General features: G+C 44.7%; 1 protein-coding gene across 1 annotated transcript in view; it reads left to right on the forward strand.

Annotated features, from left to right (window-relative positions):
- Window positions 1-11,676, forward strand: part of LOC119963462 (rod cGMP-specific 3',5'-cyclic phosphodiesterase subunit beta-like) — a 77,011-nt gene extending 65,335 nt beyond the window's left edge. Inside the window, exons 19-22 of the mRNA XM_038792623.1 lie at window positions 2,139-2,213; window positions 3,426-3,509; window positions 6,381-6,537; window positions 10,797-11,676. Coding sequence (XP_038648551.1) covers window positions 2,139-2,213; window positions 3,426-3,509; window positions 6,381-6,537; window positions 10,797-10,855 — 375 coding nt within the window. The 3' untranslated portion in view covers window positions 10,856-11,676. The remainder of the gene's footprint in view (window positions 1-2,138; window positions 2,214-3,425; window positions 3,510-6,380; window positions 6,538-10,796) is intronic.
- Window positions 11,677-23,912: the final 12,236 nt, after the last annotated feature.

Raw genomic sequence — 23,912 nt, forward strand, 5'->3', positions numbered from 1 at the left:
TTCTCATGCAACCCAGAATTCAAACTGATGCCCGCCTGATTGAGCGCCCCCTGATGTCTTCAATATTCAGATCTAAAACAAAATGGTCATCACCTGGGGCTTGGCTCCATAGGAAGTTTTACATGAACGATGAAGCCACTGTGTAACACGCCAATAGAATCAGCCCATGTGCCTGAATCTGCATCATTGATATAAACTATTGGATCTCAACCTTTTTGTCAATGTATTTCAAAATGGAAGCGACTAGTCAATGGTTATTAACTCCTCCATGTACAGAGATGGCTGAATGCTTAAAAGAGGGACTAGAGTATAATGGCCTCATAAACTCTTTGGACTATTTATCACTTCACGGTTTAGATCTCCTTATTCTTAATGAGCAGAAGTGTGCTTGTACATCTTGCAAACGTGAGTGTAGAAGTTCCTGCTTTTTATTAGTTAATAACAGTTAAAAGGAGGTGACACTGGTCTGTGGCAGCTGCTCAAAATGGCAACTAATCTTTTCACCAAGATCACAGACGATGGTTCAACCTCTTTTTGATGGCTGGTTTCCCAGTCCCTCGTCCCAACTCTCACCTTTGCTTGAAATGAAAAAAAAACCTTGCCAATATTTTCCAAGTCAACAAGAAATAAAAACGTTTACAATATATAACACTTCCCATGCGCCTATTTCACACTGCTGGTACCGGCCAGTTTCACAAATGTGTCCCAAAGTCATTTTTCTGTCACATTAACAAAGACATGAATCCACCTGTTTTAAATGGGGCAATTATATCATTAGATTGACATCAGAAGGAGATCATGCCAAGAGCATGTTAACATTGCGAACAGGGGTTTATTTATAGTCTGTGGAAATGATAGATCGAGTAGGTGAAAATAAAACCTAGATTTTATTATCGACCATTGGAATATTATTAAAACTCACTGTACTCAGATAAAATATGGGTATCATATGTTGCTTTAAAACAACAACACCATTTGTAGTCAGGTGGAAGGTGACAAAGTACCAATTCATTTGAAGCGGTATAACTTGAGCTTTGATTCTTGGGAGTACCCATTGCCAGTTACAGGCAGAAACAGTGGACTGAAGTGGGAGAAAGAATTGAAGGGCTTTGAGCGACAAAGATGTACCAGGGGAAGCAAGCAGAAGACCATTCTCATTGACATCAGGTTGATGATGGGAGTCACATATTGGATCATTATTTTATCGTCATGCAAATTCATTGTGAACTTATGGTCATTTTATTGTTGCTGCTATCATCTGTGAGCACAAAAGACCACCAACTACTGCACTACCCTTACGTGGTGTCAGCTACTTAAAGTCAACGACACCACCCCCTCTTTAACTTGTGGACACCATTTACAACCAACTCGGCAATATGGTTTACTCCTAACTGTTCTCTGACCTAGCAATCCTCTCACCTTTACCAAACTGCAACATTAAAACTATTGTGGTTCAAGAAAATGGTCCACCATCTTCTCGAGTGCAATTCTGGATGGGCAATAAATGCTGGCCTTGCCAGTGATGACGACACGCCAAGAATGAATTGAAAATAGCAAACGTTCCAAGGATGTGGAAAGATTGAACTTCCGCACAAGGAGGAAAGATCTGAAGGACAATTACTTCAATCAGCTCTCTTTCACCTCACTTGAAATATGGTATCATGAGCTGTCTGGGATCAAATTGTCAGCCTGTGGCTTATGCCAGGCGATGAGGCGCAGCCTGGAGATAGCTAAAAAGGTAAGAAATTCAAAATACTAAAACAAAATGGACACGTCACAAACCCTGCAGACCGGAAAATCTTCAGCTTTGATACTTGGTCAGTGCTCCCATAGCTGATCGCATCTGGAGGAGGAGGAACAACACTACAGGTGGCGTCAGGCTCCCGGAAGTAGAAAGAGGAAAAGAACTCAGTCAATTGTCCAACTGTTGATCGCTAACCAGTGACCAGCAGCGAATGAGAGCAGGATTGGTGTTATTCTCAATCACGTTACCCACTGCCATGCATTCTGGGCTCACACTTGGATAGAAAAATAAAGAAGGAAAATGTGGTGTTGGATTGAATTATGAAGGTAATTGTAGTAAATGTGCAGACTGAATTCCGAGCTGTACTGATGAGCTGGGTTGTGTTATTGCACAGGTGGCTTTGTTAGTAGCAGCTGAATTCTGGGAACAGGGAGACCTGGAAAGAACAGTTTTACAACAGAATCCCATTGTGAGTATGAAACAATATTCAAACTCTTCAGTTTTGCATAGATTTTACAGCACAAAGTAGGCCTTCCGGTCTGTGTTGGTCTAAACCCCATGAGCATCCTCCTACCCTACTTCATCCCACCTTATCAGCATACTCTTCTATTCCTTTGTCCCTCACAAATTTATCTAGATTTCCCTTAAATACGTCTATGCTGCTTCATGCGGTAGCAAGTCAGACATTCAACCTATTCTCTCGTCAAAGACCATTCTCCTGAACTTTCTGCTGAAATATAGAAACCATCTTCTGTTTATAGCTCCAAGTTTTGGACTTCCCCACAAGTATAAATACCTTTGCTACGTTTAGCCTTTCGAATCCCTTCATGATTTCAAATACCTCGACCGGGTTATCCCTCAACCATCTCTTTTCTCACGCCAAGATCCCCAGCTCCATGTTGCAGTGTGAAACAATTTACGTTACATAACTAATGAATATCTACTGAAGAGATTTAGAAATAATGGTTTAGGTTTTACCGGGCTTCTGGGCCGGTACGGGAGATGTGGTGGAGGGCTGTAAAGTGGTGTGCAAAAACCTGGTGGCAGGGCTGTCGTCTTGCCGCCTCTGACCCATTTTCCAGCAGCGCAGGAGGTGAAGGACAGCCCTCCTACCCAAAGGCCAATGAGGCACTGAAGTAACTCTTTGGCCTGTGCAGGTACTCCCAGCAGCAATGGCCATCCCCAGGGCAATGGCCGTCACCAACAATGCCACTCCTACCTAAACCCTTTAACAGAACCTGCCTAACCGGGCCGGGCCGGGCCGGGCTTCCCCCCCCCCCCCCCCCCCCCCCCCCCGGCCCTACTTACTTGGTTGTGAGGGTGCTGACCATCCATTACATCCTCTTCTTCCACGTGCAGTCCCAGCAGTGACCATCACTCCCAGTGGCGCTGCTGAGCTGAAGGTGCACCAATTGGCTGGTAGCTCCTTGGGGCAGCTAGCCATAATAATAGGGACAGCCGCTCCACCGGCAACCAATTAACTGGCTGCTGCTGGCGAGGTTTGAGCCTGGCTCCCGAGACTTCCAAAGCGGGATCGCCTCCTGCTTTCGGGTCTGTCAGCAGGACACCCACCATGATGATTAAATCCAATCCAACATGTTTCATTGATTCAAGAGTAACACAACTCTCTATTTAATGCTCATAGGTAATAACAGTTTATTTTTGTTCATTAAAATCCTAGCCTATGATGGACAGGAACAAATCCCATGAACTCCCCAAGCTTCAATGTGGTTTCATCGACTTTGTGTGCACATTTGTTTACAAGGTATATATTTCCAATATGTTTTTATAAGTTACAGTATCATTTCTTTTGTGACATCTGAGGAGCTTTACATCTGTGCATGTGGTAAAAATATTTTGTCATTTTTTTTTAAGTTTAGAGTACCTTGCTAGATGGATAAAGAACTGGCTGGGCAACAGGAGACAGAGAGTAGTGGTGGAAGGGAGTGTCTCAAAATGGAGAAAGGTGACTAGTGGTGTTCCACAGGGATCCGTGCTCAGACCACTGTTTGTGATCTACATAAATGACCTGGAGGAAGGTATAGGTGGCCTGATTAGCAAGTTTGCAGATGATACTAAGGTTGGTGGAGTTGCAGATAGCGAGGAGGACTGTCAGAGAATACAACAAAATATAGATAGATTGGAGAGTTGGGCAGAGAAATGGCAGATGGAGTTCAATCCAGTCAAATGCACGGTGATGCATTTTGGAAGATCAAATTCAAGAGCGGACTATATGGTCAATGGAAGGGTCCTGGGGAAAATTAATGTACAGTTCAGGTCCATTGTACCCTGAAGGTGGCAACGCAGGTTGATAGAGTGGTCAAGAAGGCATACAGTATGCTTGCCTTCATCGGACGGGGTATTGAGTACAAGAGTAGGCAGGTCATGTTACAGTTGTATAGGACCTTGGTTAGGCCACATTTGGAATACTGCGTGCAGTTCTGGTCGCCACATTACCAGAAGGATGTGGATGCTTTGGAGAGGGTGCAGAGGAGGTTCACCAGGATGTTGCCTGGTATGGAGGGTGCTAGCTATGAAGAAAGGTTGAGTAGATTAGGATTGTTTTTGTTGGAAAGATGGAGGTTGAGGGGGGACCTGATTGAGGTATACAAAATTATGAGAGGTATGGACAGGGTGGATAGCAACAAGCTTTTTCCAAGAGTGGGGGGTGTCAGTTACAAGGGGTCACGATTTCAAGGTGAGAGGGGGAAAGTTTAAGGGAGACGTGCGTGGAAAGTTTTTTACGCAGAGGGTGGTGGGTGCCTGGAACGCTTTAACAGCAGAGGTGGTAGAGGCGGGCACGACAGCATCATTTAAGAGGCATCTAGACAGGTATATGAACGGGCGGCAACAGAGGGAAGTAGACCTTGGAAAATAGGAGACAGGTTTAGATAAAGGATCTGGATCGCGCAGACTGGGAGGGCCGAAGGGCCTGTTCCTGTGCTGTAATTTGCTTTGTTCTTTGTTCTACCCAATTCATTTTGTTTTCAATTAAGAGCGGCCAGTCCACCTACCCTGCACATATTTGGGTTGCGAGGGTGAAACCCACGCAAACACGGGGAGAATGTGCCAACTCCACAAAGAATTTTGAAATAATTTTAATGATTTCCCTCAATTTCTACCGCAAACAAATTAACTACATCCTAGAGAAAACAATATAGACTGTAGGTGTTAAAAGGTAATCGATGGATCCAAACTGTACACACATCCAGCTTTTTGTTAAGGTAGTGAATTAAAACATTGAATCCTGTTTCAAAATCTACTGTTGACAATGCATCACCATTGCCAACAATGATCGTATAATAGTTCAGTTAGAACACTTGGGGCTGCTTTATGTAGCATCGGAAAGATCGGGCTGGGTATCCAGCCCTTGCCACCAGTGGGATCTTGCTATTTGTGGCGTGTTCCCCGGTGGTGGGATGGTGAGCCACGGAAAACACCATAGACATCGGAAGATCCCGCCGGCAGCCAATGGCGAGCCGCCTCTGCGCCGGGAAACCAGACACGGTGCGGCTGGAAAATCCTACCCATTGATGAACATTTCTCAATAACCAATCTACTCGCAGCTCTGTGTTAATCTAGATGGCCAGTTGTTAGCTTGGATGTAAAAGAGGGACAGCAATTTTAGCTCAGAATGCTAATTATGTCGACAAAACCACGAAGGATGATACCAATATTGACTGACTAGCTGATCTGCCCTACCACAGTACCCGAAGACAATGTGACACCATTGATCACAAAGAAACTAAATAATTACCTTTTGGGTCACTGTCCGTTTGCACATTCTCCCTGTGTTTGAGTGGGTTTCGCCCCCACAACCCAAAGATGTGCAGGGTAGGTTGACTAGCTACACTAAATTGCCCCTGAATTGGGTACTCTAAATTAAACAAATATATAATTCCCTTTTCCACCAAAAACATACTTAATCCGTAAGATTTCTCAAGGTACTTTACACAACATTTTAATCTGAACATCATATAAAGTCCAAAAATGATCAGCTTCTTTCAATACTGTGTGTGACGTTCTGAAGTGCTTCGTACAGCACAGCGTCCTGGAGCTGCTCAGGAGGAATCTCGGCAAAAAGCGCTGCCCCTCTTTCCAGGCCTCCTTGCCACATTTCAGAAGGAGGTGGGCGATGGGTCTCTTCCCCACCACAGTCATTTTGAAGGAACTGATGGGGAGGACCCTTCTCACCACCAGTCAAACTACTTTTCCTCAGCGAAACTGATCAGCATTAGCATCATGCTCTGACATTACAACAAAACCACAGTCTGCACCCATACATTGTACTCTAAACGCCTTAAGTGTGGTTCATTTTGGACTGGCTCTAGAAAGAATTAATTGAAACAATTTCAAATGTTTTATTTGCTGACAGGTTCCAAATAAGGCAAGGAAATCTTTCAATTGTTCCTTCCCCTTAATGAACAAATGAGGAAGCATAATTTACTTGCTTTATGCAAATTTTAAAAATCCATTTGAACAAACACAGTATTTTGACAAAAAGGAAAATGTTTCTCCGAATTTGAATGTTTCTGACTCTGACAAGTTTATGTCGTTTTTCAAAAATCTCAATGCAATAGCTATTCAGGTGCTGCGGTAGCCAGCTAGTTTTATAGCTGTACTTGCTTGCTTTCAGGAATTCTCTCGCTTTCATGAGGCTATCACACCGATGCTTGATGGTATACTGAACAACAGAAAAGAATGGAAGCAACGTGCTGACGAATATGAAGCAAAGGTGAAAGCTATACAAGAAGCACAAGAGAAGCAACAAGAAGAGTTAGAAGCAAAGAAAGGTGAGGGGGAAAGACCAGCTCCGCTTTTCATGGGGCGGAGTAATCGAAGACTGCGAAGCATTGGAGGGGCAGCACGGTAGCACAGTGGTTAGCACAGTTGCTTCACAGCTCCAGGGTCTCAGGTTCGAATCCCGACTTGGGTCACTGTCTGAGCGGAGTTTGCACGTCCTCCCCGTGTCTGCGTGGGTTTCCTCCGGGTGCTCCAGTTTCCTCCCACAGTCCAAAGATGTGCAGGTTAGGTGGATTGGCCATGCTAAATTGCCCTTAGTGTCCAAAAAGGGTTGGGTTGGTGGGGTTACTGGGTTACGGGGATAGGGTGGAGGAGTGGATGCGGTGCTCTTTCCAAGAGCCGATGCAGACTCAGTGGGCCGAAGACCTCCTTCTGCACTGTAAATTCTATGATTCCCTTGATCCTCCTATGATTCATTGCCCTTTTCCTTCTGAGACCTCATGTTCAAATCAAGCCCAGGATAATGATATGAAAGTATACATGATTACGATTTGTTAAGTGGGTTTTGATGGTGACAAATAGACATGGCACAGCAAATTAAAACAAATAGAAGGGCATGGAATATCTTTGAGTAAGATCTGAAGTAAGCATTTTGACAGGGGAGCAAGTTTTTTTTTCCCAAGTTTCAGTGTTTATAAATATCTACCTTCATTTTCTTATTCTCCAAAGCAATCTCCATTGTAGAAAGTACTTACACATCCCAGGTTTATATCCAGTGATCAGTGATTCTGGCACTTAATTTTTTTCTTTTCTGTCTAAACACTCTAATATGAATGTTTGATACCATTATGCTGAAAGAATGTCCTATCGTTATGACCAGCACTTCAAGGAATTAATTAAGAGAACGACTACAGGATTACTTGCTCCGGCAAAGATTACATTTTAGGCATTGATTTTGAGATTGAAATTAAATTAACAATGGAACATGATCTTCGATTAAGTTACAACTGTCCTCGCAATGTACCTCAGATAATGAAGCAGTCCATGTCCAAAAGCAGCAAGACCTGGACAATAGCCAGGTTTGGGCTGACAAGTGACATTCGTGCCACACGAGTGCTAGGCAATGGCCATCTTCTACAAAGGAGGATCTAACCATCGCCCCTTGACATTCAATGGCATTACCATTGTTGAATCTCCCACAATCAACATCCTGGGGGTTACCATTGATCAGAAACTGAACTGGACTAGCCACATTAGATAGAACAGTACAGCACAGAACAGGCCCTTCGGCCCTCAATGTTGTGCCGAGCCATGATCACCCTACTCAAACCCACGTATCCCCCCTATACCCGTAACCCAACAACCCCCCCTTAACCTTACTTTTATTAGGACACTACGGGCAATTTAGCATGGCCAATCCACCTAACCCGCACATCTTTGGACTGTGGGAGGAAACCGGAGCACCCGGAGGAAACCCACGCACACACGGGGAGGATGTGCAGACTCCGCACAGACAGTGACCCAGCCGGGAATCGAACCTGGGACCCTGGAGCTGTGAAGCATTTATGCTAACCACTATGCTACTGTGCTGCCCCTACATTAATACTGTGGCTACCAGAGCAGGTCAAAGGTGAGGAATCCTATCACCTTCTGACCCCCCAAAACCTTCCCACCATCTGCAAGGCACAAATCAGGAGTTTAGTGGAATATTCTTCATTTGCCTGGATGAGTGCAGCTCCAACAACACTCAAGAGGCTCGACAATATCTAGGACAAAGCAGCCCGCTTGATTGCTTCCCCTTCCACAAACATTCAGTCCCTCCACCACCAACGCACAGTGGCAGCCGTGTGTACCATCTACAAGATGCACTGCAGTAACTCACCAAGGTTCCTTAGACAGCACCTTCCAAACCCACGACTAGTACCATCTAGAAGGACAAGAACAGCAGATACCTGGGAACACCACCACCTGGAGGTCCTCCTCCAAGTCACTCACCACCCTGACTTGAAAATATATCACTATTCCTTCTCTGTCGCTGGGACAAAATCCTGCAACTCCCTCCCTAACTGCACTGTGGGCATACCTACACCTCAGGGACTGCAGCGGTTCAAGAAAGCAGCTCACCACATCTTCTGAAGGGCATATAGGGATGCCCACATCCCTTAAATGAATAAACAATAATAGTTTAGCACTGTGATTTTTACAGCACATCTAATCAATTATTGAAGTGAATTCCACGCACTTCTGGATCCATCAGTTCCCTGTTAAATTTGGAGCACCAACAATTACACCACATGTATGTCCATGATTTGTGACATTGAACACAAAATTAGGTGCCACATAAAATGTGCGTGTTGCATGTTCAGTGAAGATAACATTGCTGGTTCCAGGTTTGGAGAGAGCTGAATATCTACATGTGCCCCCTATTAATGCAGGCTGCATTGGACGAAGATATAATTGCAGATTTGTGCTAATTAGCAAATTTGACAGGATTAAAGTTACCAAGTGATTGCATGTCACAATATGATATGGTCCCTTGTGCCTATTTTGCATATTAAACTGATTCCAAAGTCCACTCAGCAGCATGGGCTTTATTCTTGGTGAAAATCAAGACTATTCTGGCAAGTCTACAGCTGAATCCAATGCTACATTAGCTGACATGAGTGGAGTACTAAAGGTCTAATATAAGACAGAGACACACTCTTGGTGAAGCTGCTCCAGCCAACAGCTTCTGTAAAGTACAAGAATCTTTCATTTTCTGGCACTGATGTCCTGCACCTGCTTGGAATGTACGTAACTTAGCTTTGTAAATGCATTTATCAATCAATCATTTATTCAGCAGGGTGAGCAAGAGGGGGATCTTTTGGTTAAAGATGAGCTTGTTGTTCAAACTTTTGTTTTTAAGTTTTGTCAATCCTGCATTTAACATGTTGGTTCTGCAGCTGGTTGTAATTTTCTTTTAAATTGCAAATCACACTGAAAAGCGTCGTTGTGAATGCCAGATGGTTGCAAGTAGGATAGTGTGGAAAGGTATGTGTGCTGGGGTGGGACAATGTAAATTTTGAGGCAATGTGGGTCCCAATCTGAGGTGAATGCCTTTAATGTGGAGGTCAGGCTAACTTAGAGTCAGCAGGAGTCCAGTCTATCAGTTAACATATGAACCATTCGAACCCTCGAGGATGCTCTGCCATTTAATAAGATTATGATCGTAACCTTGGGCTGGATTCTCCGAGCCTCCGCACCAAAATCGCGATCGGCGCAGGGCAGAAAATGGGGGTCAACGCCGAAATCTAGTCTGACGCTACTCCCGCGATTCTCTGGTCCCCGGAGAATCGCTGTGAATCGCGCGCACATGGTTCACGCGGCATGGATAGGGGCCATTGACAGAGGCCCCCCTCCCCCCAGCGATTCTCAGCGGAAAACTGGCCAAATTCCCGACTGTGTGGTTTGAACCACATTTTGCCTGTCGGGAATGGCTGCCCTGGTGGGGGACGGGGGGGGGATCCTTCACCGGCGGGGTGGCCTCATGGACGATCAGGCGGCACCGATCCGCGGGCAATCTCGTGGGGACTTATTTCTTGCATCAGGGTCCGCAGGGTGAATCCGCCATGTCGCACGGGGCGGCCGCCACAGGCCACCACCGTGCGCATACGCAGACTCCCGACCGGAAATGCAGGGCCCCATATCCGCAGCCAGAGCTGCGAGGAGCACTCCGGGGAACTACCAGCCTCCTGCAGGTAGGAGAATCGCTCAGGACTTCTTACGGAAAGTCCAGAGTGAAACACCCGTGTTTTGACGCTGGCGTGGGGATATAGGCCTATTATTGGAGAATCACACCCCTTAAATTTGCAACCCCACTAACCCACCATCCTGCCAGCTGAATCTATGTCAGCTCCTTGAAAGAGTTATCGAACAAGTCCCACCCCCTCCACTTTCTATAACCAAATAATGTTTTCCTTCTCCAGTAAATGTCCAATTCCCTTGCAAAAAAGAATATTTAACTGCTTGATGCCACTCGCCAGCTTCCAATTTGTTTGCCTGTCTTTCCTGTATTTTAAATCCCCTTTAGTCCACAGAGGTGTGTCATCTGTCACCTTGATTCGCCGTACCTCAGGAATCCCGAATCTACCAACACCTTGCCCACTGAGGAAGTAAAGTTTGATCTCTCATATTTCCAGCGAGTCAGTGTTCATAAATTCAAAAGCTTTCTTGAACTTCCTTCTCTTTAAAAAGAAAAGGACTTTTGTTTTGTTTGAAATTTTGTCTTCTCTTTTCATTGATCTCTCGTTCATCTATTCTCTCCTTTTAGCTGCTGCCGCCGCTGCCGCCGCAGAGAAGGCTCAGTCCAAAACTTGCTCTGTGAGTTAAACTTTGCACTTCCTGGGCTGCCTCGTTCTCTTTAGCACTCACCACGACAAGAGACTACACAAACTGTATGGCAGAACTGACTGCAGCAGAGCAGGCAGCAAAAATCAAGAGGATAACAGAACGTTGTAACCATTGAACCGTGCTCTGAATCTACTGGTGTTTGAAAGGTAGACCTTGGATGGGATGATGACGGCCTGTGTCAAAGAGGTGCACTCATCACGACTGTTGCGTGTGGTACTTGCACTTAAAAGTCCTTTGTAAATAATATTAATATAAACCTGAGTCGGCGGTGCTGGCAAAATGTGGTGGAGCAGAAATTGATCTCCCGCAGCACAAAGTAACGGAAGCCTATCAGTTGTCTGTTAAATATCCTTTTTCGCGGCGGCATGTGACGCACTGGGACTGCGGCGCCGAGGACCCGGGTTCGAATCCTGGCCCTGGGTCACTGTCCATGTGGAGTTTGCACTTTCTCCCCATGTCTGCATGGGTTTCACCCCCACAACCCAAAGATGTGCAGGTTAGGTGGATTGGACGTGCTAAATTGCCCCTTAATTGTGAAAAAAAAAAATTGGTAATTGGGTACTCTAAATTTTTTTTAAAAAGAAGAAAAAAATATCCCTTTTCGCCATCCATTCCCTTGGCATCAATGGAGCTGAATTCCAGACGGGAATATAACATGAGGCTGACGCGATATTGCCCCATGTGCAGTGTTGTGCAAGATCAATTTCTACCCAGTCTTTCAATCCAGCAGGTGTATTTTTCCATGTCATCTGTACATTTGAAGAATAAACAGGAAGTATTAGTTGTCTTACAAGTGACAAGTCTTTGCTGTATTCGTGCTTAAATGGCTTTGTCCCATCATAACATTCATAAAAGTTACTCGACTCCAGTGCTCAAAAGGGGATGCAAATAGGCAGCACGTTGGCCTAAGTGGTTAGCACAACCGCCTCACGGCGCTGAGGTCCCAGGTTCGATCCCGGCTCTGGGTCACTGTCCGTGTGGAGTTTGCACATTCTCCCCGTGTCTGCGTGGGTTTCACCCCCACAACCCAAAAAATGTGCAGAGTAGGTGGATTGGCCACGCTAAATTGCCCCTTAATTGGAAAAAATAATTGGGTAATCTAAATTTATAAAAAAAAAACGAGAAGAAAAAAAAAAGGGGGATGCAAATAATGTTGGGATTTTGAATCACAATAAATTGGGACCTTTCTCTGAGAGCACATGGTCCAAATCACATCATTCCTTATGTGACACCTTTATGTATATGCTAATAAGTACTCGGCAAGAAGGAAACACAGAATGGGTTCAGTTGCTGTGTTGAAAATGCCATCTGATCCCCTTGATTGTATTATTGCCTTGTAAATCTTTCTCCTCAGATATTGTCTGTTTTAAAGACAGCAGTTGCTAATCATTCTAGGCACTATCTGTAACCTCCGACCTGTCGAATATAACCTGCCAGAGTAGAAATCCGTATCCTCCATCAGAAATACTTAAAACTGCTGTTGTGCATTTCCAGGGAAAGCCATGGAGAGCTTTCTGTATGTCACATGTTTTTACTTTCCAATTTTTTGGGATGAATCACTAGAGTATTTGAATTTTGTGCATTGCGAAAGATGGATATAGTCATAATTCACATGAATGAACAGCATAATGTGTATTAATTTAAGACAAAAATTGATGAGTTGTACCTTTTGAAATCTTAGAACAGCTGAATCAATAATAACAGATTAGATTATATGCTGACAATGTCGCAAACAGTAAGCATCAAAATAACTAAAGTATAATTGGATGCATTAGGTGCAGTCTTAGATGTGCGTGTGCATAAGGCAGAACCTCCAGATTAGAATATTGTTATATTTTCACATATGAGGCTATTGTAAAAATGTTCATAATATTTTCACTATTGAATATGTAGTTCCTGATTGTAACAACTTCAGAGTTGTGAAGTACCTCCTGTGAAGTTGAACCCAGACTGATTAGAACAAGCTCTTTTTTTGCACGGTGAAATCTGCTTGTTAACAGAAACGTTGAGATATCCAGTAAGGACAGAGAAGACATTTCTGTGGGTGATGCCTCCACACATGTATCACTGCACAAAGGTTCAATGCTTCTTCTAAAGTAACAAGAATCAGAACCATTAAACCATATCAAGGCTTGGGATGATTGGATTTGCAGCATGATGTTCTAGGGTAAATGAAAGCATGGGATATCCTCAACGAATCAAGCTGCAATTTTTTTTTTAGAACAGTACAGCACAGAACAGGCCCTTCGGCCCTCGATGTTGTGCCGAGCAATGATCACCCTACTCAAACTCACGTATCCACCCTATACCTGTAACCCAACAACTCCCCCTTAACCTTACTTTTTAGGACACTACGGGCAATTTAGCATGGCCAATCCACCTAACCCGCACATCTTTGGACTGTGGGAGGAAACCGGAGCACCCGGAGGAAACCCACGCACACACAGGGAGGACGTGCAGACTCCTTAAGGGAATTACAATTTTAAAAGATATTTGTACAAACGCTGCTATTGCAGCTCCATGACTGAATTTAATCTTTTGTAGCATTTGATGGTGAGGAGAAGATGGTGTGAGGCAAAGGCATTTGGTGCATGGAAGTGGAAGAAAGTGTTTTTTCTGATACAGAAGCTTGGGAACAAGCGGCACAAGTCAGTTGCAAACAGTCTGTTTCAACCTGAGTCAATGGTCAGGGAAAGGAAAGATATCAACAATGAAGCTAATGAGTCTGTGGCAACATCTGAAGACAATAGCTTCACTCTTGCTGATGCTTAACTGGACCTGGAACATTGGATATTAAATATGTAACTCGAGGGAAAGTCAATTAATGTTGCTAAGAAAAGACTGAAGCTGCATGGTATTACTCCATTCTTTCAAGAGATTTGATGGTGATTAGATTGGACAAGATAAGCATTAATAACATGGGGTGAGCAGAAAATTGTACTGAAATTCTTAAACGTTATAATAACCGTTCATATTAGATTGCCATTGTATAGATTTGGCAATATATGAATTGCATTGATTTAAGTGCTTGTTCCTATCGCATTTTATGAAAAAAAGCATTAATAATTTTTGACAGCTCTCTGTGTTAGGCATTACAACAGTTAATTAAGCACTTAACAAGGATTAGTGGCACCGTTGTATAATAATGCACTCCAGTGTGTTCCTTTTAGTACAGATTAGTAACTCATCGGTTGATAAGTCGTCTTATCCAGCAGAGTCACTCAGCAGTTTCTGAAAATCACCTGTAATTTCATTAATGCATTCCTACCAAGGTCAATTTGGATTTAATTTTTATATATTTAATCATTGGATATTATTTCTATAAAGCAAATTCATGTTACTTATTCATTTACTACATGATGTGTACAGGTTCATTGTATATAAATAAATTCCCTTAAATACTTTCAGATAAAACATAAATGGTGTATGGTTTGGAAATCCTTTAAAACATCACTTGACAACTCATTCTAATTCATCTATTAATGTACTGCAGATATATAGCTGAGGCAGTCTTTCCCCTGTATGCTGCAGTGTGTCATAGTATCTGGTAGTTTTGTGCATTTGATCTTCCCAATTTGAATATTTATATCTGCTTGGCTAAATATATCCAAGTACATATGCGGAGCGATTTTAAGCATTGCTTGACCTAATTCTCCAGGCTTATCTGTAGATACATAAGATTGCAACACGTTTTTCCTTCATTTAATACAAGGTGCACTGACGTAACTCGCCAAGGTTTCCTCACTGCAACTTCCAAACCTACAGTCTTTGTCACCGAGAAAGCGAAGGCAGCAGGCACATGGGAACAGCACCGCTTTCAAGAACCCCTCCAAGTCACATAACATCGTACTTGGAAGTATATCGCTGTTCCTTCATCATTGCTGGTCAAATTCCTGGAGCATCCTTCCCAAGAGCACGGTGCAGTACAGTCAAAACACTGACGGCTGCAGTGCAATAAGGCAGCTCACCACTACCTGCCTCAGGGCCATTAGGCATGGACAATAAATGCTGTCCTTGTCATCGATCCCAGATCTTATGAATGAATAAAACAAAAATTGGATTAAGGGAAGAAAAGACTTACCTCAGTAACAAAGTATACCTGGGGCGGCATGGCAGCATAGTGGTTAGCACAGTTGCTTCACAGCTCCAGGGACCCAGGTTCGATTCTCGGCTGGGTCACTGTCTGCGCGTTCTCCCTGTGTCCGCGTGGGTTTCCTCCCAGTCCAAAGATGTGCGGGTTAGGTGGATTGGCTATGCTAAATTGCCCTTCGTGTCCAAAAAATTTTAAGTGGGGGTTACTGGGTAACGGGGATAGGGTATATATGTGGGCTTCAGTAGGGTGCTCTTTGTAAGGGCCGGTGCAGACTTGATGGGCCGAATGGCCTCCTTCTGCACTGTAACATCTATGGTCCTATACTGTGGTTGTAATTCCCCCTCCCCATTGCATATGAATGAGATCTTGAGGCAGCTGTTTCCCTACATTACAAGAGTGACTCCACTGACAGAAACATTGGGAGTCAGTACGTGTGCAGGATATCGTACAAGTGCTGTCAATGATTCTGAGCTTCTCTGTGTTGTCCCGGCATCTCCACTGTCCCATCCCCTCCCACTGTTAGACTGCAACTGATGGGAAATCTATCAATTTTACTTACGCTGTTAATCTCCATCAAAAGAGTTACACCTTGCTCAATGAGGTGTAACTGGGTTTTTAATACCTTTTATAGGAAGAGGAGAAGCAATGGAGTAGTGGTATTGTTGCTGGATTAGTAATCCAGAGACCTGGGGTAATGCCCTGAGGACCCAGGTTGGCAGATGGTGAAATTTGAATTCAATAAAAATCTGGATTTAAAAGTCCAATGATGACCATGAAACGACTATCATAAAAACCCATCGGATTCACTAATGTCCTTTAAGGAAGGAAATCTGCCATCCTTACCTGGTCTGGCCTACATGTGACTCCAGATCCACAGCAATACCGTCTGAAATGGCCCAGCAAGCTGCTCAGTTCAAGACAATTAGGGATGGGCAACAGATGCAGCCCCAGCCAGCGACACCCACATCCCAAGGATGAATAAATAAAAGGTGATCATTACTGTCAAGCACCCTCACTGGATTCGTGGAATGTGAAATTTTTCCATTATAACACAATAATGCTACATTTTCTGATGCATAAACCCAAGAGAAATGGTCCATCCATGATTACCAAAATAAATTAAGGACAGGATTAGATCCAAAGGGGAGTCGTATAAAGTTGCTTGAAAAAGCAGCAAGCTCAAGGATTGGGACCAGTTTAGAATTCAGCAAAGGAGGACCAAGAGATTGATTAACAGGAGAAAAATAGGTCATGAGAGTAAACGTGCAAGGAACGTAAAAGCAGACTTTCAAAACTTCCAGAAGTATGTAAAAAGAAAAAGATTCATGAAGGACTGGAGAATAGGCAATGTTGTCCCTTTGTTTAAGAAGGGTAGCAAGGATAATCCAGGGAACAACAGGCCGGTGAGCCTTACGTCAGTGGTAGGGAAATTACTGGAGAGAATTCTTCAAGACAGGATCTACTCCCATTTGTAAGCAAATGGATGCATTAGTGAGAGGCAGTATTCTTTTGTGAAGGGGAGGTGTGTCTCACTAACTTGAGAGAGTGTTTCAAAGAGGTCACAAAGATGATTGATGCAGGTAGAGCAGCGGATGTTGTCTATATGGACATCAGTAAGGCCTTTGACAAGGTCCCTCATGGTAGACTGGTACAAAAGGTGAAGTCACACGGGATCAGGGGTGAGCTGGCAAGATGGATACAGAACTGGCTAGGAAGGCACAGAGTAGCAATGGAAGGGTGCTTTTCTGATTGGAGGGCTGTGACTAGCGGTGTTCCACAGGGATCAGTGCTGGGACCTTTGCTGTTCGTAGTATGTATAAATGATTTGGAGGAAAATGTAACTGGTCTGATCAGTAAGTTTGCAGATGACACAAAAGTTGGTGGAATTGAGGATAGTGATGAGGACTGTCAGAGGATACAGCAGGATTTAGATTGTTTGGAGACTTGGGTGGAGAGATGGCAGATGGAGTTTAATCCGGACAAATGTGAGGTAATGCATTTTGGAAGGTCTAACGCAGGTAGGGAATATACAGTGAATGGTAGAACCCTCCAGAGTATTGAAAGTCAGAGAGATCTAGGTGTACAGGTCCACAGGTGGAGAAGGTAGTCAAGAAGGCATACGGCATGCTTGCCTTCATTGGCCGGGACATTGGGTATAAGAATTGGCAAGTCATGTTGCAGCTGTATAGAACCTTAGTTAGGCCACACTTGGAGTATAGTGTTCAATTCTGGTCGCCACACTACCAGAAGGATGTGGAGGCTTCAGAGAGGGTGCAGAAGAGATTTACCAGGATGTTGCCTGGTATGGAGGGCATTAGCTATGAGGAGGGGTTGAATAAACTCGGTTTGTTCCCACTGGAACAACGGAGGTTGAGTGGCGACCTGATAGAGGTCTACAAAATTATAAGGGGCACAGACAGAGTGGATAGTCAGAGGCTTTTTCCCAGGGTAGAGGGGTCAATTACTTAGGGGCATAGGTTTAAGGTGCAAGGGGCAAGGTTTAGAGTAGATGTACGAGGCAAGTTTTTTTTACACAGAGGGTAGTGGGTGTCTGGAACTCGCTGCCGGAGGAGGTGGTGGAGGCAGGGACGATAGTGACATTTAAGGGGCATCTTGACAAATACATGAATAGGATGGGAATAGAGGGATACGGACCCAGAAAGTGTAGAAGATTGTAGTTTAGTCGGGCAGCATGGTCGGCATGGGCTTGGAGGGCCGAAGGGCCTGTTCCTGTGCTGTACTTTTCTTTGTTCTTTTTTTGTTCAAATGTAGGTCTCTTAAAATCCCAAACGGGAGAATTTATAACAGAGAACAAGGAAATGACAGAGCAATTAAACAAATATTTTAGCTCGGTCATCACAGAGGAAGACACAAATAACTTCCCAGAAATGCTGGGGAACCAGGGGTCTAGTGAGATGGAAGAATTGAAGGGAAATTAGCATTACTTAAAGAATAATGCTTGAGGAGTCAATGGGCCTGAAAACTGATAAATCCCCAGGGCCTTATAATCCATATCTCAGGGTACTAAGTGGAAATGGTGGATGCATTGGTTGTCATCTTTCAAAATTCAGGAACAGTCTGTCGGACTAGAGGGTGGCAAATGTAACCCCGCTATTTGAAAAAGAAGGAAGGGAGAAAGCAGGGTATTGCAGGCTGGTTAGCCTAACTTCAGCAGTAGGGAAAATGCTGCAGTTTATTATAAAATATGTGATAAAAGTTCAAAAATGTCACCTGGATTCGGCAAAGCCGACATGGATTTATGAAAGGAAAATCATATTCGACAAACCTACTGGAGTTTTTCATGGACAAAACTCGTAGAATAGGTAAAGGAGAGCCAATGAATGTGGATTTTCAGAAATTCTTTGATGAAGTCCCAAATAAGAGGTTAATGTGCAAAGTTAAAGCACACAGGATTGGGGCTAGTGTAATAATACCCTTTATTGTCATAAGTAGGCTTACATTTACACTGCAATGAAGTTACTGTGAAAAGCCCCTAGTCACCACATTCCAGCGTCTCCTCGGGTACACAGGGAGAATTCAAAATATCCAAGTCACCTGACAGCCCGTCTTTCGGGACTTGAGAGAGGAAACCGGAGCACCCGGAGGAAACCCACGCAGACACGGGGAAAACATGCAGACTCCACATAGACAGTGACCCAAGCTGGGAATCAAACCTGGGACCCTGGAGCTGTGAAGCAACAGTGCTACCTACTGTGCTACCATGCTGCCTATATTGGCATTGATTGAGAATTGGTTAGCGGTCAGGAAACCGAGAGTAGGAACATATGGTGTTTTTTTCAGTGGTGATGAGTGCGGTTCCACAGGAATCAGTACTTGAGCTCAGCAATCCGAATATACTGTTAAGAACCCTGCTGATCGGTTCTCAGTGGTTTATATTTGTTTGGAATAATGTAAGGAACAATGTACAACTCAGTGAGGAACCCAGTCATTGTACAAACAATTAATAAAGAATATTTATTGGAATAAAAAAAAACACACAATAAAAGATTAATATACACTATGACACTTAAGTATTAATAAGTAAAACCATTGTTTTATCTGAAGTTACCTCTTGTTTCCAAAATACACTCATGTTCCCTGAACACACTGAGACACCGGGGGGGCGGGATTCTCTGATTACCGAAATCGGGTTCGGCAATTGGCCAGAGAATCCCCGTTTATGCCGGAATCTGGGACGGTGCCGTTTTTGCGATGCTCCGCCTCCTCAAAAATGGCATACTTGTGGAGTACGCTGCACGCCATATGGACGGCCTCAGGACATCACCTGACACCCTCCCCCGATGGGCCGAGTCCCCGATCGCGTGGGACACATGTGCTCACACCATTCGAGGACCTCGCGTGGCAGCTGCGGACTGAATCCAGTGACTCCAGTCGGGGCAAGCCGTTCCACTGGCAGGGGTGGGGGCTTCGGTGAGGACTGGTGGCATTGGTGGGGGATGTTCCGGGGGGTGGCGAGGCTGGCTACAGGGGGGCGGGTTTTGGCAGGCCAGGTCTGCACGCAGCCGCTGCAGGCCACCACCACATGCATGCCGGCCACGGACCCGGCCATTCTGTGGCCGTATCTGCAGAAAAACCGGGGCTTTATGTTGCATGGCTGCTAGCCCCCACCGGAGGATCATGCGGGAGCCGTGCCGACTTTCTGGTCATAAGACCAGACGGATCCTGCGGACATAGCCGCAGGATTGGAGAATCCAGCCCACTTTTTCTCAAGCAATATCCAATTTTGGTAACTTTATATAGGTTAAATCTAGATAATGGTGACGACACAACACTGCTTTGGTGACCAAGTGTGGGAAAATGTCTCTTCCTGGTTCAGCAAAGGCACAAAACAGTGGGCGGGATTCTCAGCCTGGGACCGGGCTGGAGAATCACCACGACCAGCGTGAATCACGCCACGCCACCCCGGGGGGCAGGGGAAGCTCCTTTGTGGCCTGGCTCGCGATCGGGGCCCACCGTTTGGCGGGCCGGCCTCTCATGCTGGAGGCCTCCTTTTTTCCGCGCCGGCCCCTGTAGCACTACGCCATGTTGCGTTGGGGCTGGCATGGAGAAGGGAGCCACTGAGCATGCGCGCGTTGCCACCGGTGCCACTGCGCATGCGCGGACCCCGCAGCGCCCAGTTGACGCCGGGATCAGCAACTGGAGCGGCGAGGGTCGCTCCAGTGCAGTGCCGGCCCCCTCTAGGGGCCAGAATTGCTGATCCTGAGGCCATGTTGACGCCGTCGAGAAACAGGACGGCGTCAACATTTAGCCTCAGGATCACAGAATTCCGCCCAGTGTCTTTTGGAGGAGAATATCTGCAATCTACTGTGACTCTAAATGTTAGATGGAACAGGCTTCCATGGCTCGGATCATAGTTGGAACTGCTTGTCTGACTGTTGGATGGAGAACAAGCCTCCTTCCCCAATGAGGGTATCGCAGATATACTGTTCAGTCTCTTTGATATCCCACCCCTTGGATTCAGCTGTCTACATCTCTCAAATTCCTTGCCTTTAAAAGTTATTTGTCTAGCCCCACTGATCTCCGGTAAACAATGTTTCTGGTAAGGCCAATCGCACTCCAATGTCTCTAGGTGCCTGTTAATCTTGTTACTGGACAAATCACACCTCATTTTTCCTCTAGATGCCTGCTTACCTTGTTACTTGTCTGTTATTTTGTTTACATCTCAAGTTCACTGTTAACCTCATTGACTTCCCAAATTCCTGACTATGCATCAATGATTTGAAAGAGGGAACCAAGTATAATATTTCTAAGTTTGCTGACAACACAAAACTTGATAAAAATATGAGTGGTCAGGAGGATGTTCAGAGGTTCCAAGATGATTCATACAAGTTGAGTGAGTGGGCAAATACATGGCAGATCCCGGGTAATCTGGTTAAATGTGAAGTTATCCACTTCATTAGGAAAAACAGAATGGTAGAGTATTATTTGAATAGTGATAGATTGGGAAATATTGATGTACAAAGGGAGACGGGGTGTCCGTGTACACCAATCACTGAAAGCCAGTATGCAGGTGTAGTAATCCGTGAAGAAGGCAAATAATATGTTAGCCTTCAAAGCAAGAGGAGTTCACAGGAGTAAGGATATCTTACTGCAACTGTACAGGGCCTTGGTGAGACCACACATGGAGTACTGCGTGCAGTTTTGGTCTTCTTACTTGAGAAAGGATATACTTATCATAGAGGGAGAGCAGCGAAGGTTCACCAGACTGATTCCTGGGATGGCAGGATTGTTGTAAGAGGAGAGATTGGGTGAACTCGGCCTGTATTCGCTAGAGTTTGGAAGAATGAGAGGGGACCTCAATGAAACGTCTAAACTTCTGACAGGGTTGGACAGACTGGATTCAGGGATGATGTTTCCTCTGGCTGGGGTTGGGAGGGGGTGGGGGGGGGGGGGGGGGGGAGAGAGAGGATAGGAGGTCACAGTCTCAGGATACGGGTTAGGGCATTTAGGCCTGAGATGACGGGAAACCTCTTCACTCTGTTGGTGCTGAACCTGTGGGATTCTCCACCACACGGAATGTGGAGATCAAGTCACTGAATATATTTGAGGAAATAGATTTACAGACTTTAGAGGTGTCAAGGGGTATGGGGAAAAGGTGCGCGTATGGCATTGAGAGAGAGGATCATCCATGATCACACTGAATGGTGGAGCAGGCTCGAATGGCCTACTCCTGCTTCTAGTTTCTATCTTTCTATAGTTTTACAATATTATTTTTAAAGTTTGTTCATATTTAATCTTCGGTCTTGGACCAATTCTAATCCACAGGTCACTGAAAGGGCAACACAGGTGGAGAAGGTAGTCAAGAAGGCATACAGCATGCTTGCCTTCATTGGCCAGAGCATTGAGTATAAGAATAGACAAGTCATGCTGCAGCTGTATAGAAGCTTAGTTAGGCCACACTTGGAGTATAGTGTTCAATTCTGGTCGCCACACTACCAGAAGGATGTGGAGGCTTCAGAGAGGGTGCAGAAGAGATTTATCAGGATGTTGCCTGGTATGGAGGGCATTAGCTATGAGGAGCGGTTGAATAAACTCGGTTTGTTCTCACTGGAACGACAGAGTTTGAGGGGCAACCTGATAGAGGTCTACAAAATTATGAGGGGTATAGACAGATTGGATAGTCAGAAGCTTTTCCCCAGGGTAGAGGGGTTAATTACTAGGGGGCATAGGTTTAAGGTGCGAAGGGCAGGGTATAGAGTAGATGTACGAGGCAAGTTGTTTTACACAGAGGGTAGTGGGTGCCTGGAACTCGCTGCTGGAGGAGGTGGTGGAAGCAGGGACGATAGTGACATTTATGGGGCATCTTGACAAATACGTGAATAGGATGGGAATAGAGGGACCCAGGAAGTGTAGAAGATTGTAGTTTAGTCAGGCAGCATGGTCGGCAAAGGCTTGGAGGGCTGAAGGGCCTGTTCCTGTGCTGTTCTTTGTTCTAATAATTTATTTCCTACCTGAAAAATTCAAATCAAAAGTGAAGAGATTTTTTTGCTTTCAGCTTCCTGTTTGCTCTTTCTGACAATACTTCAATGTGATTGGCTGCTTACCCAGTCTCCCAACAGCGCTACTGCTAATACCTAGAGATCCTGTGACCGATTTAATTGCCACTGGGAAAGGGAAAGATGGAAAAAAAAAACACCACATCAGCGAGGTCGCTGGACCTATGCGGGCAAGTTTGGTCAAAAGTCAGTGGCGAGTGCGTTTTCTTCTTAGGCAGTCCTGTGGTATCAAGGTTGACTAGCTTCCACTCCAGTTCGATGGTTTCTGAAATGACTGACACATCCGGCCTGAACAGCAGACTGCCATATATGGGGCAGGTGGTGCTTGAAGGTTCAGGTTGTTTGGAGGTTTCTGTGCTCCCCCAGGCTAATTGGCAGGTTCTGGATGAAATCTCGATGTGTTCAGGGTGTGCATGAATGATTGGGTCTCCCATGAGTCACATGTTTGGCATACTTTAAAGACATCTGCAAGCATTTCGACTGCCTTCCTGAGTCTTCTGCTGCAACAGAGTTCAGGGTAGATCACGTGTTTTGGAAGGCGTACAAATGGCATGCCGTACCCAGTGGAGCTGGTTTTGAGTATATAGCACTTTGATGCTGGGCACATTGGCTTGGAAGAGGGACTTTGCTGTTGGAGTTCTACTACTTCACTGCGGACCTCAAAATCCAATCCAATACTTATTTGCTGATCTGTATTAGCGGAGAAAGCACCCGTTCCGTTAGTTTAATTGAGTGCTATGCTAATCAAACTATTTACTGAGCACAATTAACTTCATCATAGTTAACATTTTTTTAAAGAAATAGCTCAATTGCCTATGAATCCAATATCGCAGGGAGTCATGATGCCAAATTATTTCGTTTTGATGAAGCTATAATTGTCAACCTTAGCTCAGTGGGTAGCACACTCTCGAATCGAATTGTGGGTCAAGAGCCCATTGCAGAGACAGATCTAACCCAGAAAATGGATTATATAATCCAAGCTGAGTATTCACTCTCTAAAGACTATGGGCAGGATTCTACGTGGCAGAGATTAGTGTAAACCAGAGGATTGTGAAAGTGTTTTTAAAAAACAAAAGATAACGAAAAAATTATAAAGAGGACGAAGATAAACTGAGGGTAAACTAGCAAGTAGTATAAAAATGGACAGCAAGAGTTTCTTTAAATATATAAATAGGAAGAGAGGGGTCAAAGTGAAGATAGGCCCCTTAGAGAATGAGACGAAAGAGATAATAACAGGGAACCAGGAAATGGCAGGGGGGTTAAACAAATACTTTGCGTCAATCTTCACGGTGGAAGACACAAATAACATTCCAAAAATATTAAATAATCAAGCGGGGGGGGGGGGGGGGGGGGGAGGCAGAAGAAAATAAATACAATAACTATCACTAGGGAAATAGTACAGGCAAAACTAATGTGGTTCAAGGCT

Source organism: Scyliorhinus canicula, chromosome 3 (genome assembly GCF_902713615.1).
Source record: "Scyliorhinus canicula chromosome 3, sScyCan1.1, whole genome shotgun sequence".
Taxonomy (NCBI): domain Eukaryota; kingdom Metazoa; phylum Chordata; class Chondrichthyes; order Carcharhiniformes; family Scyliorhinidae; genus Scyliorhinus; species Scyliorhinus canicula.